Genomic DNA, 18,809 nt, shown 5'->3' on the forward strand with positions numbered 1-18,809 from the left:
AGCCAAACGGTGAAAGGGCTTTCCTGGTAATATCAGACAAGGAACTCAGTCATGAAATGTGGGACATTCAGACGTTCTGAACCTACACACCCAGATGATTCAAAAATACAAGTTCTGTAATCCATTTCTCCCCATCAAAGGTGAGTGAACTCGGTGAAAATATATATGAGAAAGGAGCAATGTACATTGACAACTGCAGAATTCTTGCCAATTGCCTTTACTGATTCAAGAACAGAGGGAAAGGATGGACTGAGATATAAAATCATGAGTGCACTGTCATCTAAAGGTTATGAACAAATGCTAGAATCAGTAATTTGGTAGACCCTTGAGATTGGTCGTGTCCCTAAAGATTGTACGTGGTTCATATTTGCTATTCTGGACAGATTTGCTCCTGCAAATGGAATCGAAACAATTCTTGGTTAGAGTGAACAAATATCACCAGGACTGCTAACTCACAATAGGATTAACAAGTATAATAACAAACAAACCAGCAATTCGGAAGCCCAAATATTAATATTCTCACTCAGACGCTTCAAAACAGTTGAAGTATCCATAAAAGACTTCTCACCCAGAATTTCATGTGATGTTTTAAGTGCAGGAAGAGCTTCATCGATTGCCTGAGATCATTTAATTCCCAAATTACTATGTGCAGGATACACCACGGAGGTAATCAGGCACAGAAAGAACAAGACAATTTCAAATATTATAGACACTTCTTACAACATCTCTTTTAACAACATAAAAGAGCAAGACAAAGATTGGAATGGGACGAGGCAAAGACAAAAAGGGGAGCAATGAGTTAGGCCTTCAGAGTTATAGATTAGCAGGCATTAGATAATCACCAGATAATGCATACAAAATGTTGGCCAGGTAAGGATGACTCTACAATGATCTAAGGTAAACCAAGCCCATAGCTGTTCTAGTAGGAAAAAAGATTCTCTAAGCAAGCATAATTGGTAAAACAAACAAGCTCGACCATTTTACAACACCAGTAAATTTGCCTCTTCACAAATTCAATAAAACATTCGGAGCTTTGACCAAGAGAAAATTATGATTCTGTAAAGAGAAATATTAAAAAAGAGGTAAAATAGCATGTAACTATATGATAGGATACTCCATATTGTGAAATTATATTTATGCAACAAATCTGTTATTCTGTAACTGCTAGTCTGGTACTACTGGAATTTGAAGATTGCTTTTCTTGACAATGTTTGCAACTTGCAAGGCACGTCAGTCATAAACAACGAGAAGGAAGAACTGAAACTCAGACATGAGAAACTAGCTAATCATCTATTGAGAAAATCAAGTGTAGCAGAAATATTATGGAAAGTACAGCTGGGATTAGAAGGTCCTATAAGTTAATTCTAAAGACATTAGTTATTTTCCAAAGTACTAACTATGATCGCATTCAGATTCTTCTTGAACAAACAGAATCAATTTCTCTGAACAACATCAACAAAAAAGAATGATGCCAAACCTGATTTGCCATTCTGTGAGCTGTCTCCATTGGATTCAGGATCTCATAGTAGAAAACACAGATATTTAACATTAGCGCCAGTCTTACAGGATTCACCGGTGAAAGATCAGCAACCATAATGTCCTATCAATTACGATAGAACTGAGGCTAAACTCACAAACACTTAGAAATCCTAATAATACAGTTATCTGTAACTACTTCCAGTAGCTATTTAACTTCCCATAATTCATTGATTTATGCATCATGATGGAGCGGTAATTGAATCATAAATGGGGTTGGTATTGCAATTTTTTTCTTTAATTACAGAGAAGGGATTAAATTATATGGGAGATGGACGAATCTCATCTTATCTATTCTTGTAATTATTTTATATATAAAGCCTTTATCATAATTTTGTATATATATAAATTTCTTTTTAAATAAAAAGATCCTATTAGAAACCAACAAATACAAACTTTTTTGTTCTCTCTGTTTTGTTATTCTCCCTTTTCAAATGGAAAATTTTACAAAAAAATAATAATTAATTACTTAATATCTGACTTCACTACCAGAGAATTCCCAATTCAATCACTCATAAAAAGTGATCGAAGTAAAACTCTAGAACTAAGATTTACTCTACCAGATTCGAGACCAAGAGCCCAAAGCACAAGAAAGAGCAATACTTTAACGTGACGAATAGAATACCCGAGCCTCTTGATAAGCCGCCATGGTAGCCTCAGCCGCTTGCTTCCTCTCCGCCCCAGTCCTAAACTCCGCAAGGTAGCGATAATACTCCCTCCTCATCTTAATGTGGAACAGCTTTGCCTCGCTCGACGCAGCCACAGGGATCAGCATCGTGTCGACGATGAATATAGCCCGGGCGCACGCCGACGCGATCTAGCTCTCGACGTGCTCACGGTAGGACTTCGCGATCGTCATGTACTCCTCGCTCCACTTCCCCTCCTCCTCCGTCTCGACGGAGTAGAGGACCCGCCGCCCGTCGCGTTGGCCGACGACGAGGTTCTTGAAGGCCGCGGAGAGGAGGAAGCGCTCATCGTCGGAGAGATCCCCCGAGGTCGCCGTCGATAGAGCGAGGCTCTGCACGAATCCGACCATGTCGTCGTAGCGTTCGGCTTGCTCGGCGAGCTTGGCGAGGTGGACGAATCGGTCGGGGGGAAGGGGCTTGGAGAACTCCATGGAGGGCGGAGTTTGATTAGAGATCATCGAGAGGAGGGGGTTTGGGGCGGGAGAGGGGAGGGTGGGAGTTTAACCGTAAAGAATATTTTTCATATAACACCTTATAGTTTAATATTTGTGTGATTAACACCTGAGCTATTTACAATCCGACGCCTCGTTTTTAGGCAGAAAGAAGAAGGAATTATAAATAGCTCAGAACAGGGTGTAAATCACAAATTTACTAAAATATAGGATGTCATTTAAAATTTCATAACCGTAAATTAAGATTACTTTTTGTAAAAATATATAAAAAATGATTGGATAATATCAAGGAAAAGTGCTGGTATAAAAAATCTAATTGGTGAGGTATGCAACCGTACATATAGCCTAATTAATTTATCCTTCTTATATAGTATTATCATTCATCTCAGGTATATTATAATGTACTCGTAGAATAAGGAGAGGTATCTATTGGCTGGAAATATCGTTTTAACGAATGCTTGGAAGTTGTAATTTTTTTTTTTTCATCATCCAAATCCTCCTTAGATACTCTAAGAACCTAGATTACACCAAGCTCACACATACCACAACTTGTCTAATATGTATTTCAAGCCGTGTGTAATGCTCGAAACTAAATACCGCTTAGAAAGATATCCACCAATTTTACTCTTAATTATTGAACGTTATTATTATTATTATTTTATTATTTAAAAGTATAAAATTATATATAAACTAGACGAAGAGTTAATACTCCCTAGATACAAAAACATGTGTGCCCACTAAATTTTAGCCAACATATATAAGCTAGCTAGTGTAAGCTTTAAGTCGTGTGCATCACGGAGCTTTTGCTCTGAACTAACCGGAGCCAAGACATCATCCAAGCTATCATGTTGTCGAGCTGAGTTATGAGCCAAGCCATCGCACCATCAAACAATTTTCTCATAATAATTGCTCGGGGTTAGAGTCTTATATAGAATATTTAGTCAATTGAATACTACGTTACCACTATATACTTATGTTCCAAAGAAAACAAATTAATATATTTTCATAGAGGCTTATTATGCCGAGCTGAAAAGATATAATATTTTTAAAATTTGACCCTTTAAACTCCAAGCTCTGCTCGTTATGCTCTGCCCGAGACTAATATTTCATAATGGGTGATAACAAGCTATAATATTTAGGTTGACTCGAACTCGACCTGACCTAAGTGATTGGGGTGGGCTAGACTATAAATAAATACTTAAACCTAGTCAGCCTAAAAAGCTCAACCCGAATCTGGTTGTTCCATCGATGATCACCTCTAATAGCAATTTATAAAGGAAAAAAAAAAACAAATAAACAATAGGGATTGAGGTGGGGCTTTCTCGGGTTTGGAAAATAAGGTTACAGTATAATAAATTAATGATCATCAAGGGTTTCAGGTCATATTATTCATCTTTTAGTGTAGTAAATTAAATGGTTCAAGTATGTATATTTTCCTTAAAATTTGATTAAAAATTAAATAATATCTCTCAATACAAAAAGTACATATATATATTTTTTGTTTAGAATTATGTAATACTAACTAATTTGCTGTAGTGTTAAAGCAATCACTTTAGTTTAGTGGTTCAGTTTTACAGAATTATGAAACTTTGTGGATGATATGAGATAATTATGGCTCAATTTTTTAGAGGAGCAATTCAGTAGTTGTTTAATCTATATATAGAGAGGCTTTTTTTATTTAATTTAAAGTCTATAAATTTACAAATAATAATAATAATAATAATAAAAGGGGCATGGTATTTGTTTAAAATAGTTGAAATTTGAGAGGGCAATTTGCATAACAGTTATAATACTGCCTACTGAATCATAGTTTAATACTTTAGAAGGATGAAACTGTAAAATAGCCTTTGAAGGAAAATGTGATATGTTTGATCACATACATCATAGCAGAGTCCTTCCATTAAACCTTCAATGGTAATGGTATGAGAGGTTATCGCCTCCTTCTCAGACCTCCTCCTACTCCTCCTCCTCCTCCTCCTCCTCCCATCCTATGGATTTCTCCTCTCCAATATCTCAAACCCACTTCCTCTCCTCCTTCTCCTCCCCCTTGTCCTCCTCCTCCTCCCAAACCCCCTCCCGCTTCGTCTCACACGACGCCGCCGTCCGCCTCATCAACCGCCAGTCCGACCCCCAGCTCGCCCTGGACCTCTTCAACTCCGTCGCGCAGCAGCCCGGCTTCTCCCACAACCACGCCACCTTCTCCGCCCTCCTCCTCAAGCTCGCTCGCTCCGGCAAGCTCCTCGCCGTCGACGCCCTCCTCCGCCGCATGCGCCTCGAGCCCTGCCGCTTCCACGAGGCCCCCTTCCTCTCCCTCATGTCCCTCCTCTCCAAGCGCTTCTCTCTCCACGAGAAGACCCTCGAAATCTTCCACTCCATCCCCGCCATTACCCGCCGCAAGCCATCCCCGAAGGCCCTCGCCACCTGTCTCAACCTCCTCGTTGACAACGGCCGCTCTGATTTGTCTCAGAAGTTGCTCTCCGACGTCAAAATCCGCTTTTTAGCGGAACCCAATTCTTGCATTTACAACATTCTCGTGAAGCACCACTGCAGGGTGGGGGACGTCGATGTGGCTTTCAAAGTGATTGAGGAGATGCGGAGGTCGAAATCCGCAGCGCCGAATTTGATCACCTACTCGACATTGATGGGTGGCCTTTGTAGGCTGGGGAGGATGAAGGATGCCTTCCAGGTATTCGAGGAAATGATTGAGAAGGATCGGATTGTCCCAGACCCTTTGACGTATAATGTGCTCATTGACGGGTTTTGCCGGCAAGGGCAGATCGATAAAGCGAAGGCCATACTGGGTTTTATGAGGAAGAACGATTGCGAGCCGAACATGTTCAATTACTCAACTTTGATGAATGGGTTCTGCAGGGAAGGGAAAGTCGAGGAGGCGAAGGTGGTGTTTGATGAGATGAAGAATTCTGGCTTGGAACTGGATGCTGTGAGCTACACGACATTGATCTGTTGTCTTTGCAAGCAAGGGAGAGTAGATGAAGGAATCGGATTGGTGATGGAAATGAATGAGAGGGGCTGTAAAGCTGATGTTGTAACTTACAATGTGGTGATTGAAGGATTGTGCAAGGAAGAGAGGCTCGGAGAAGCAATGCATTTGCTCGAGAGCTTGCCATTTGAAGGCGTTCGACTAAATGTTGCGAGCTATAGGATCGTGATGAATCGCTTGTGTGCAAGAGGGGAAATGGAGAAGGCTGTGGGATTGCTGGGGCTGATGCTGGGGAGAGGAATTCTGCCTCACTTCGCAGCATCAAACAAGTTGCTGATCGGATTGTGTGATATAGGGAGGATTGCCGATGCGACTATCGCATTGTATGGACTAGCAGAAATGGGATTTAAGCCGGAGACTGGTTCATGGATTCGGTTGGTGGAGTCTGTTTGCAAGGAGAGGAAACTTGGGAAATCTCTTGGATTCCTTGATCACTTGATTATTGCGGAGTGAAATATCTTAAAGCCTGGTACACGTTTAGCATCCCTTTTCCAATGGAGAGAAACCTGAGCCTTAAGACAATGGATGAAGAAATTGGATCAATTGGTGCGATGAACTCATGGATTGTTAAGTTTGATTAAGTTATTGGTCATGGGGATCTAGTGGAGCACTAGATTTCGTCCACATTAGAGCAATTGGAGAATATCTGTACCATCTTGACAAAGTTTTACTTGCTTTAGAGTTTCTGGTTTCAATCATCTGAAAGCCAACTTCAGATGTACCGGATATATAGAAAAACTAGAGAATGGTTAAAGTGATTATTTATGTTCCTACTAATATTGATGATATATTGATCATGGTTACCCATCGAATGACCAATCCTTTCAAGCATGCAAAGGCCATGATGCTCTTAGAAAGAGGATTTTAGTTGCTTCCAAAATGGCCAATTGTGACAATATATGAAGCAGTAATGTAAAACTTCAGTGGTTTTGTACATTAGCTTTTCAATTTGTATAATTTCAGGTAACAGAGGATCAACTAGTTGGCTGTTAAGGAGTTGCAAGAGTATTCAATATTTCAGAGACTTTGTTTGTTCTTCCGATTGTATCTTTTTCCAAACTTGATCCAGTTAAGGGGCTTTCAAATGAAAGGATTTGAGTTTCGAAAGCAGAAACTAATTCAAGCACGCATTTTTTTGTTATCTTAGAGACTATATATCACAATTTCATCATGTACAAGAAAAGATTTGAGGGTTTTCTGTCCACATCTACCTAATAGTAAGAAGGAAAAAAAAAAAAAAGGTACAAGAAGCAACAGCAGCCTGGGCAATCTCTATTCTGTTCATCATCATTTCTTCTAATGCACCACTATTAACCAAAAACAAAAGATCATCATATATCATCATAAACTAACACAACCTACATAAGATGGGGAACAATTAATCAAATCGCTGCCACCCATCAGTTTACCATATTGAGTATCTGATCCCAAGACCATTGCATGTTAGTATCAATCCCTTGTGACGATTCAGGTAATCCTGAAATTTAAAGTAATCAGCCTATATAAGAAATTCACATGATAAAGTCAATTAATTTTTTAAAAATTTCAATCTTATGCAGGAAAAATTACAGAAGAGGGAGATTCTTACAATGACATTGTGATCTTGGATGTGAACAACTCCCTTCCTGTCATACTCTCGCTTTTTAACAGGATTACTGAGGACTGTTTGACAATGCATTGCACGATATCAGAAACCAGAAGTAAATTTGTAGTTACAGTGAGATGTATTTAGAAGAAAAGGAACAGTGGAATAAAACATATTTTTGTGTGATTTTGCTATGTATTTCTGCAAAATTTAATATTTTTCTTCCTTTCCACCTCAAAAGTGAAATAAGCAAAATCATGAGGAAAGAAAACTAAAATGGCAACTATGGCTGATGTCTTGCTAATATGGCCAAGCAAGACATCTCATATGCATTTTTTAACTCATATCAAGCTTACCCTGGTATGCCTCGTTAATCTCTTGAAATCTTGATGTTGCACATTCCTCCCCTTTCTTTTTATCTGGATGCCATTTCTGAGAAACAACAGTGACATACATCATCGGTGAAACTCTACATAGCACCAATAACATTTATAAAACAATACTTCAAGAGAATTCTTGGCACAAACTTTATGAGATAAACATCACAGAAGATCCATGCTTATGGGAAAAAGGATAATTACTCAAGGAGAATAACAAACTATGTTTGTATGCACATGTTATTCCAACTTAAATTGGAAACTGATGATTGAAGTACAAACCAATGCCAGGCGGATGTAGTTTGACCGAATGGTTTCTTCAGTAGCGTCATAATCAACTTCCAGTATTTTGTAGTAATCCTGCACAATAAATTGCTAGTACATGTCAAAAAATACCAATGCCTAAGTGTTGCTCAAGAATAACATTAATCAGTAACAAAGCTCCTAGAAATTATTGACTTCACAAAGGTACATCGTTGATCCCAAAATAGCATAACCTTGCAAAACAGGTTTCATGAAGAGCGTCAGAATCGACTTAACAGGACAAATCGTGACACTTCATTAAGTGAATATAGGTTCAGAATCTAAACAAAGGTAATTCAGTTAAAGCTGATACATGGATTTAGTAGGTGAAATGCCTCCTTTCTTTTGTCTTTTGTCTTTCAACAGGAAGGAGGAAAAACATAATTCATTCACTCTCACCTATATGGCTAATCTCTACAAAAGAATTTTTAATTTCTTATCAGTTTGTGTTTCATTACTTAAACAATTTCACTTTCTCTGTTAATATCTGTAACGTAGCACACACGAATACATTTGCAGCTTTCCTCAGCATCTCTCACCTCCTGAACTTATTCAAACAAAGACGGATCTTCTGCTTCTGTTCAGTCGCTGTGCAGTCAGTAACTCACAGTTCTTCTAAAACTTCAAGCCCTTATCAATTACTTATCAACAACATTAATGCGCAAGGAGTTACCAATGAACCAAGCTGGGGTTAGTTCATATAACACCACTCAGTTTTCCATAATATAGCATCAAAAGCAAATCGAGAACATAGTACAATACTGTATAATTTTTGGTTCCAACATTGCTGGAAATCATAAAAGACCTTCCTTTAGATAATTTTTCATGACCGCTCTCCCTTCCAATAATTAGTACTACAACCAAAACATCAGAAGCTTACTCGAATGCAAGCATTGCGATAACAAAATCAGCTTCCAATAACCTACGCAGAAATTAGGCTTTTCCATCCTATTCAAGCAAACCCCATCACCATTTAACTGGAAAAATCTCCGGAAAGCACCGAATTCTCGTCAAGACTGCCCTAATCCGCTCAATCTCTAGCAAAATTCACGAATGACAGACGCAAATTGACAGCAAGATGTCGGAAGAACGAAAGCACCATATAGACCAAAACGGGCAAAGATAGAGAGGCAAAGGTGGAATCTTTGAGGATTACCAGTACCTTAGACTTGGATACGAGGGAGAGGAAATCGAAATCTACCGGAGAGTCTTCTTCCTCTTGGTCGACTTCCTCTTCTTCTAAACCTTCGTACCACTCCCACCACATCTCCCCGCCGTTACACTATTCGCTTCTCCAGCAAAGGAGCTCCCCGATAAATTTGGGTTCCTGAGGACCTCGGTGATAAAAGGAGAAGATTCTAGATTTCGTTTTCGGTTTTTTCTTTTCCCTTCTAAAGGCTTAAAAACAAATTCTCAAAAGAGGAAGCACGAAAAAGTAATTTTTCATACCCGGTGTAGTGACCTTCTTTCCTAACATCTTAATTGGTGTAAACAATACAGATAAATCCATCAATTTCATATTTCATGGTCTAATGGAGCAAAGCATTGATCATTCCTATTTAACTGCTCTAAATCTTAAATTTTATAACAAAAAAATATACACGATTGATCGATCGTTGAGCTAACACATATTCAACGATGTATTTAGTTTTGCCTATATGAATCAGCCTAAATCAAATTATACTCTCTATTTTGAGAGAGACATCGAAGATTAATTATCTATTATTTATGTTGTACTTTCATAATTTAAAATTTAGATACTTAGACAAGTAGGACTCTAATAGGAGTTGAGCATTTTATTTATTTTTTTGTTTGAGAGAAAAGTCTATGGACATGATTTTACTTGTAATATTAAGGAGCTATAAGACATGAAAAGTGTTTCAAAAAAGCTTCAAACTTGTCTATAACTCGGCATTGACTTTCCGTGGATTATTATACTATAAAATTTTTATATATCGCATCCTATATTTTATGATTCACACACTATTTTAAAATCTTTTATAAATTGACTTTTTATTTTTCTGTATAATTTTTATTTAATATGTTAGATTTACTTAGAAGATATTAAAAAATATTTTATTATAATATATAAAATAATTTATAAATATTTAAATTACTTCAGTCTTCTTTGTTTTTTTAATCTTCTAAAAAAGAAGAAAAAAAGAAAAGAAAGAAAAAGAGAGAGAAGAAAGACGAGGAAAGATGATGGGACAACACTAATGATAATGATGGTAAAAAAATAGGTGAGAAAAGGTGGTGGAGACAATAGCAACGATGACAACGATGGTAGAAAAGATAAGTGAGAAAGATGGAAAAGAACTATAGAAAATAAGAAAAAATAATGAAGTAGTTAATATTAGTTAGTCAAAATAATGTTAAACGAGAATTATAAAAAAAATGAGTCTAATAACAAAATTATTAAAAATAGAATATAAATCATAAAATAGGTAAATATAAGGTGTAATTTATAAAAATCCGTTTTAACGTAGATTCGCCATTGATGCTTTGGGCGTGTAATAGATTACAAAATTGCAATATGCCAAATGACTCTTCCTTAAAACCAACAGCTCACATCTAACAGCGGCTTTTGGTCCATCCTTGGGCTTGGCAACTCGTAGAGATGAGGAAAAGCTTTCTCATAATAAAGAAAGGAGAGAGAGAGAGAGACACACACAACTATAACCACAACTTGTTTGAACTTTGATGGAATCTCTAGTATTACAATTGATCAATTTGATGAGCAAATTTATTTAAACATATTTCAACTTAAATTTGCTAATTGGATGGTATTTTCGAATTGAAATTGATTTAATTGGGAGCTATTTAAGACATACCTGGGAGTCCTCTTCCTCTTCCTCTACCTCTACCTCTCTGAGTCCACCGTTGTCTCACTCTCTTGCTCAAATGTGGTAATAGATTTCCTCTCATCTCTCTCTCTACTCCATGATGGCATCCATCTCCGGCGTCTTCTCCCCCTCCTCCACCCTCCGCCCTCGTCGCTCCCTCCTCGCCCCCTCCTCCTCCTCTGCCGTCGCCTCCGGTCGCCTCCTCCACCTCCGGCCTCCGCGATCCGTCGGCGACCTGTCCCTCTCCTCATCTAACTCCTCTCCGGTGGGGAAGAATCCCGGAGGCGTCGAGAAGGACCCGATCAATCTCTGGAGGCGGTACGTGGACTGGCTCTACCAGCACAAGGAGCTGGGGCTGTTCCTCGATGTGAGTCGGATCGGGTTTACGGATGAGTTCTTGGAGCGGATGGAGCCGAGATTCCAGAAGGCGTTCCGGGCGATGGAGGAGCTGGAGAAGGGCGCGATCGCCAACCCGGACGAGGGACGAATGGTCGGGCACTACTGGCTCAGGAGCCCCATGCGCGCGCCCAACTCGTTTTTGAGGTTGCAGATCGAGAGGACTCTCGAGGAAATATGCAAATTTGCGGATGAGATCATCAGTGCTAAGGTCAGGTGCTGAAATTTAATCTGAAGTTTATGAGTTGACTTGGTTTAACGGGGCTAGAAATGGAAAAATCACTATCAGTGATGAGTTGTGTGAAATCATCTGCAGTCTGCAGAAGAGTTTCACACTTTAATGCAGCATAAATAAATGCAGCTTCCTCAAGAATGGTGCGTACTTTTAGTGTAGGAGCAAATTGAGTGCAAGCGACCCTTTTTCTATGCATGCCAGATTATTCTTAATTGGGTCCAGCGTTGGGCGTATTTGAATCAGGGACGTGTCCTATGAAGGGTTGTGTCTGTACCATCTGGGTGACTAACTGGGGGTACACTGAGATTGTCTCCATATAAATGGTAGACATTTTGTATAAGATGTTTTCATTCATATTTAAATGACATGATTAAGGCTCCTCATGCTTCTGCGCATACTTTTGATTATTGCTGAATGTAATTTCTGCCAAAACGTGCATATGCTGAAGGTTTTTCCCATTACTTTGATGTTGATATATAAACAGATTAAGCCACCATCTTCTCCTGCCGGTCGCTTTACTAGCATACTTTCTGTAGGAATTGGAGGTTCAGCTCTGGGGCCTCAGTTTGTTGCTGAGGCGCTTGCTCCTGACAATCCACCCTTAAAGGTGTATCTGACTTTTTCTTAATTTAAGTAGTTACTTTCTTGCTACAATCTGTCTCTTGTTCCAACTAAGAGATTCAGAACTAATTTCTAAATAATTTTTGTTTTCTTGTACTTCTTTATAATATATTCATCCTTATGATCCATTTAGTAATATATCTAATGTCTGTTGAGTGTGTGATGTTCTAGATTTGTGCTCATGGATTCTCATATTGGAGTTACCATTTCATTCTGCTGAGACAGTGGAATGTATGCATATGTTGCAGATGGCCACTATAGTGGAGTACTTCATCTAGTGACATGTAAAGACCTGCATTGCATATCCAGATATCCTTAGTGTAAAATATCCTTGTTTTGCAAAATTACCATATGGCCAAATGTCTTTATCATGTGTCAGTATACATTCGTTCTCTTTTGCTTCTTGGAATACTGCCATTCTTTTTCTTGGTTCCGTTTGAGATTTATAATCATGTCTTGGTAGATTATTTTGTAATTTTCTCTTTATCAGATATTATTCTCTACAATGGCCATCCAAGTCATGTCAAACAAATGTAATGATCAATGTTCCTTGAAAATCTTTTTATGACTGCTGTACCTTAACTTCTCTGCAAGTTTTTATTGAAGGAATGTCTAAATGGAAATGCAAATCTTACATGATACACTTTTCTGTTCGATCTCCTTTGACATGCCAGATAAGATTTGTTGACAATACAGATCCGGCTGGAATTGATCATCAAATTGCACAGCTTGGACCTGAACTTGTCTCAACACTTGTTATTGTAATATCAAAGGTCGGCGAGATTCTAAGCTGTCATGCTGTTTCGATTTTCTAGCATACACCATGAGTGTCAAAAATGTTTATCATAAAAATCTTTGGATTACTTTTTCTTTTAGAGTGGCGGTACCCCTGAAACTCGGAATGGTCTGTTGGAAGTACAGAAAGCTTTCCGTGAAGCTGGCTTAGATTTCTCAAAACAGGTTTTGACCTCAGGTTCTTCTTTCTGCTTTTGGATTTTCATTCTCTGTTTGATGATTGATTCACTTCTTTCCTGGCATTTTATTGGTTTACAATATGCATGTAAAAGCATATCAATGTGGGATCAGTAAAAATATTTAAATAAAAGGTTGAATAAGATTATTGTTAGTTCTTCTTTGTGGATATCACTGAGTTACTGAATCAGGAGTCTTATTTTTAAACACAATGTTCATGTTTATGTTGGCAATTCATTAGGATTATGTTTAATGTCTAGAAATAATTTTTTAGATGGATTCTCACCTCTTTCTTTTGGTATCTCTAGTTAACATTTAGAACCAGGCTGACTTAAATCTCAGCATGCACTCACCGAAGTAAGAAGTTATCATGTTCACCCTTAAGTATGCACATAGTGCTGCTTATCTATATTTGAATATACCAAGGAGTGGAACAACCAAACTGTTCCTAAGGAATAAGAGGAAGAGGAGAAACTAAGACATTCTCCAATATTGTGGATATGGACAATTAGAAATTGGACAACCTCAAGGTTGTCCAAAGAATGGCCCCATAGTTGAACTGAGTCGCCAACAACATGCTGAAATATCTGAATAACAACATAATGTAGGACTTGATTTTTTTTTTTTGTGCTAAAGACTGTACTCTTTTTAAAGCTTGTCTGTCTTCAGATGCTGAATACAATGTTCTGTTTGTCTTTTGGCATATCTATAGGTGGTTAAGGCTTCTAACCATCCATTACTGTGACTTCTGTCTCCTCCTTGCTTTATCCAACTAAATGGGCACTATAAATCTAGTTCCCTTTATGATATACACATTCTTCTTTTTCCTGCCTATTAACAAGGCGTACATTCCTCTTTTTCCTGCCTATAGCTATAGGCTCAATGTATAATACTATAATCAGTTGACAGAAACTCTTTTTAATAAGGCAGCCTTATTCTTATACAGTTTGACCCAGAAAAAGACTTGGGATTTGTATTGCCACGAAATCAGTATAAACTTTGACTTTTGTGTAGCATGGTAATTGTATCAAATTCCTGTAATTGGATCTACCTTTTCCTTTCTTGTGGACATCTAATTCTAGTTTCTTTAACAACTCTCTATTAGAATCAGACCGTAATATATGTTCTTTATGTAAATCATAGCTGTGGAAATGGGCATAATTCATCCATGGAGGGCATAAAGACGGAAATCCATATGATATTGTAACATTTGGCTGTATATGCTCATCCCTTGTAAGCAATGTAAGCATAGAAGCAAAGATTCAGCAAACTGGAACTGGAAGCAACCCCACTAGATACTCCTTTAGACATGGGAATAGTCATAGATGATATATATATATATATATATTCTTTTCAATTAACTTAATCCATTATGCTGCAGGGTGTTGCAATTACTCAAGAGAATTCTTTATTAGATAATACTGCTAGAATTGAAGGGTGGCTAGCAAGATTTCCAATGTTTGACTGGGTGGGTGGTAGAACGTCAGAAATGTCAGCAGTTGGTCTGCTTCCGGCTGCACTACAGGTGTGGACCATATGGTATCATCATTTTGAAGCAGTTTGAGGGATAAAATATGAAAGTTTAAACTTACAGTTGATGATATTTCTGTCTAGGGCATCAATATTAGAGAAATACTGGCTGGTGCAGCATTGATGGATGAGTCAACTCGGGCGACAGTGGTATCTAACTATATATCTGTTACTGCATGGATTATAACTGTTGTAGTCTCCTTTTGTAACCTAGTAACAATTTGTTTGTTTTATTTCATTCACTATATCCAGGTAAAAGATAATCCAGCAGCCTTGCTTGCTATGTGCTGGTATTGGGCTTCTGATGGAGTTGGATCCAAGGTTTTCGATTTTTATTTGTTGTATTGTTTGTAATGATGATTGCTTGTTTAGCTTTATGTTATCTTGAGTTTTGTTGCTTACAGGATATGGTTGTGCTTCCTTACAAGGATAGCTTGCTACTTTTTAGTAGGTATTTGCAGCAATTGGTCATGGAATCTCTTGGAAAAGAATTTGACCTTGATGGAAATCGGGTATTTAGCATTTACTTTACTAGTTTCTCCTTTGAGCTTCTTTTTATCAGTTAGGATATTGGTTAAATTGTTTTTTTATATGCAATAATTAGATACGCCTGTGTTACCGAAATGAGGTAGCTTGAGGTCACAGCTTACGATATCAATACCTAATCCATTCAAAGATGTACCCTAATTTCATATACATCATGGTTGTGGGGTGATATACTACATTTTACAGTTGATTCCTTAGCCCTCTTGATGACTTCTTTTCTTCGCAGGTTAATCAAGGTCTCTCTGTATATGGAAATAAAGGAAGCACCGATCAGCATGCGTAAGTTTCTGCAAATGCCTTTTTCTTTTATGATTAACATGATAGTATGATAGCAAGGAATGTGATCTGCCATGCTATCTTCTTGGTTGCAGATACATACAACAGTTAAGAGATGGCGTCCATAACTTTTTTGTTACATTCATTGAGGTATTACGTGATAGGCCTCCTGGGCATGATTGGGAGCTTGAACCAGGTGTTACATGTGGTGACTACTTGTTTGGAATGCTTCAGGTATTATTTCAATAATCCTCTTAGATCTTGAAGTTATAAAATTTCAAATTCTCTTCATTTTGATGCTTCCTCTGGGCTCATGATGGATAACAAAACTAATATTTGGTTAGCTACTTAGCTGCTTTGAACTATTTTATGTAGTACTCATTTCTCACAGTACAATTAATTGTGTATTTGTGTTGAGAGGGAGGGGTTAATGACTTTATGCATTAGTTCAATTTACCTTGCCCAGAAAGCTAGGACCTCTTTCGTATGTAAATTATTGAATGTGTAATGTCCTAGCATGCAACCATTGTGGAGAGAGAACAGATGACTCAAAAATAAGTTTAATATCAGGTGCAGGCTGATGCAGTCATAAGCATTCTTGTAGTTTGGCTAATAGTTGGATCCTTGCTTTATGATTTATCAATGATTCCTTTTCTGAATTTCTAGATAATTTTGTCCTTGGATAGGCTTTATGCAAGCTTGTTTGCACCTTTTTTTTCTTTTCTTTATTTTTGGTTTGAGCCTGGTCATTAACTGGACTTACTCTTCTCTCTCCTGAAACTTGAAAGTATACTCATATTTCATAGAATGCTTGGAATCTATGGAAAAATTTACATTTTAATATGAGGACTGACAGTAGTCAGTCACGTTGCAAGCAGTAAATAATCAAAGGTCAATTTCAATTAGTTCTGATTGTCACTAAAACTAGGGGACTCATTTCTCAGGGAACTCGTTCAGCTCTTTATGCAAATGATCGCGAGTCAATTACAGTAAGTGTCCAAGAAGTAACCCCTAGATCTGTTGGAGCTCTTATTGCACTTTATGAACGAGCTGTTGGACTTTATGCTTCTCTGATCAATATTAATGCTTATCACCAACCTGGTATGTGGCTTAAAATCTGTGTATTTCTTAACATGGAAATGTCGACTTCATCGGAACACCAATTCGGCACCTTTTGGTACTTTGTACTTTATGCAGGCGTGGAAGCAGGGAAGAAGGCAGCAGGGGAAGTACTAGCTCTTCAAAAGAGGGTACTGGCTGTTCTAAATGAGGCCAGGTATGTAACGTCTTGTCTGGTTCTTATATTTATTTACTGTGAATTATCAAGTACTAGCAGTCGTATTTAGGTCTCCATGTATAGCTGATCTCTTCTATGGAAGGGCGATACTGTTTTTTGCCTCTTACTACCAAGTTATTTTAAAATCTTCAAATCGGTGCCATGATTCAGACTTTGGAATGTAAAGCTAGCTGTTTCGTGTTTATTTCACCTTTCACCTTTGAGAGTCTCCATTGACTTCTATATTTCCTCGACTGAATGTACAGCTCATACTTTTTGCCATTAAAAGAAAGAATGGTAGTTTATTCGGCATTCACACAAGCTACAGTTAAATATACTGGACAATCACAGACCTATAATGAGTGTAGACTGATATACAATGTTACAGTCACACATTACTATTAGCTGTTGAATTATTTACTAAATATGTACACATCCCTGGATAAGAGTTTGAATAATTGCAAGCGTTCACTTTCTTGCACTTCTTTTACTCTGTCTGCTACTTTGGATACGAAAAGTAGGCTATTAACATTATTGTCATATATTCAGCTGTAAACAGCCTGTCGAGCCATTGACACTTGATGAAATTGCAGACCGCTGCCATGTCCCAGAACAGGTAATTTTTTCCTCCGAGATTACTTGCAATAGTTTGTTGGAGAGCTGTACAAGGTTCATGAATCTACTAACAAAGAGTCCTCCAGATCTACCCAAATGGGTTCTCACCTTAGATAGGCTGATATCTAGTCATGTTTGCATAGTAACAGAATGAAATACAATTAATCCAACATTTCAATTGGTTGCTTCCATCAGTGGAACTTTGATCACATTGTGCATCCTGGTCCTCTATCCTCTCTCACCTCAATGCTGGCCCCCAATGATCAGCCAATCAGGTTGACGCCTATTATGTTCTTGTATAAACCTGCTTTTTTAAATGTGTGAATGAACTAAGCCCCAATTTCTTATATTTGAGTGTTAAAATTATGGACTAACATTGATGCTTTTGAGCTTTTTGAATGCCATAACTTATAGAAAACTTAATATCCACTTTAATTTTCTTTAAATTCAAGTTGAACATATACTTCCTCATCTAGTGGAACTAGAGTTGAAATGAAACCATTACCTCATAGTACATATGAATGGGCGTGTGAACATACTGGCATGCATGTCTTCCATGCTTTTTTGAACTAAGAAATAACTCAAATGGTAGAAAATACAAAGTGGTGTAAAATATTAAAACAAATGCAACAATGAAAAGTAAAAATATAGAATTAAATTGAGGATTTTTAAGGTATAATGTATTATTGTAAGTAAACTATGATCATAATCAAATTTTGAACTAATACAAGTTGTGAATATTTCGTGTGCCATGATTTATAATGAAAACATAACTACAGAAGAGGGATAAATTTCATTTATACTGTTTAGATATTTATTCGTTTCCGTTGCTTGTAGCTCTATCATATATCCTCGGTTTTTGGTTGCTTTGTCACCCATCGTGTGGGTGGCTTACAAAGCACCCAATCCCTGTGCTGTCGGATACTCGATCAAGTATTCAGGTTGTCTGTAGGTCGCAAATTTCTAGTTTCAGCTGGTGAGTTTTTCTGCGCAGAAAATTCACATCTACTAACAGTATGAACAAACTGGTAATCCATGATGCAGGCAAAGAGTTGTCTGTAGGTTGCAAATTTCTAGTTTCAGCTGGTGAGTTTTTGTGCACAGAAATTCCCATTTACTAACAGTATGAGCAAAATGGTAATCCATGTGTCACGCAAATATCTGCAGCATTACACTTTTGTTTCTTATTTTAAATGCTTATTGTTCTCTTTGTTGGTAACCAGATTGAGATGATATACAAGATAATCGCACATATGGCTGCAAATGATAGAGCAATCATTGCTGAAGGCAGCTGTGGTTCACCTCGAAGTATCAGAGTTTACCTCGGAGAGTGCAATATAGATGAGCTATATGTTTGAACTTAATGACTCTGTGTTGTGTTGTAGCATTATATTATCAAAAGAGCTTCGAAAGTGTAAAAGATGATTGTGATTTGCAGAAGCTATATGAGCAATGGATTATTTAAAACGGATCTGTAAACTATTAATGCTGGGACATTCAGGGGCTCCACAACCCCTTTTATATTTGATAATAAAAATCTTTCGTGTTTGGTTATA

The 18,809-nt window shown here is 37.7% G+C and overlaps 3 protein-coding genes and 1 pseudogene across 5 annotated transcripts; 2 read left to right on the top strand and 2 right to left on the bottom strand.

Moving 5' to 3' along the window:
• LOC140800324 (14-3-3-like protein G-BOX factor 14 kappa) lies at positions 1-1,747 on the bottom strand. Its single transcript, XM_073155052.1, has 3 exons — positions 1,478-1,747; positions 489-617; positions 1-391 (listed from the first exon to the last, which is right to left on the bottom strand). The coding sequence occupies exons 1-3, from the start codon at positions 1,592-1,594 to the stop codon at positions 371-373; spliced, it is 267 nt and encodes an 88-aa protein (XP_073011153.1). The 5' UTR covers positions 1,595-1,747; the 3' UTR covers positions 1-370.
• A 2,768-nt stretch (positions 1,748-4,515) lies between these two features.
• Positions 4,516-6,440, top strand: LOC140800437 (uncharacterized; annotated as a pseudogene).
• A 390-nt stretch (positions 6,441-6,830) lies between these two features.
• LOC140800439 (dnaJ-related protein SCJ1-like) lies at positions 6,831-9,510 on the bottom strand. Of its 3 annotated transcripts, none has more exons than XM_073155238.1 (5): positions 9,103-9,510; positions 7,920-7,997; positions 7,617-7,692; positions 7,264-7,337; positions 6,831-7,152 (listed from the first exon to the last, which is right to left on the bottom strand). In XM_073155238.1, exons 1-5 carry the CDS (start codon positions 9,205-9,207, stop codon positions 7,081-7,083), a joined length of 405 nt encoding a protein of 134 aa, XP_073011339.1. In that variant the 5' UTR covers positions 9,208-9,510; the 3' UTR covers positions 6,831-7,080. The 3 variants fall into 3 exon arrangements, with proteins under 3 accessions (XP_073011339.1, XP_073011337.1, XP_073011338.1); XM_073155236.1 differs by having other exon boundaries at positions 7,920-8,012; positions 9,097-9,318; XM_073155237.1 differs by having other exon boundaries at positions 9,097-9,317.
• A 1,019-nt stretch (positions 9,511-10,529) lies between these two features.
• On the top strand, positions 10,530-18,809 carry LOC140800057 (glucose-6-phosphate isomerase 1, chloroplastic-like). The gene is made up of 14 exons (XM_073154697.1): positions 10,530-11,393; positions 11,902-12,024; positions 12,713-12,811; positions 12,915-12,998; positions 14,392-14,535; positions 14,625-14,690; positions 14,793-14,861; positions 14,945-15,052; positions 15,313-15,365; positions 15,458-15,596; positions 16,307-16,463; positions 16,560-16,638; positions 17,188-17,254; positions 18,477-18,809. Exons 1-14 carry the CDS (start codon positions 10,884-10,886, stop codon positions 18,609-18,611), a joined length of 1,833 nt encoding a protein of 610 aa, XP_073010798.1. The 5' UTR covers positions 10,530-10,883; the 3' UTR covers positions 18,612-18,809.

The sequence above is a fragment of the Typha latifolia genome, chromosome 13, assembly GCF_019914945.1.
Source record: "Typha latifolia isolate L0001 chromosome 13, TyphaL0001v2, whole genome shotgun sequence".
NCBI classification, from domain to species: Eukaryota; Viridiplantae; Streptophyta; class Magnoliopsida; order Poales; family Typhaceae; genus Typha; species Typha latifolia.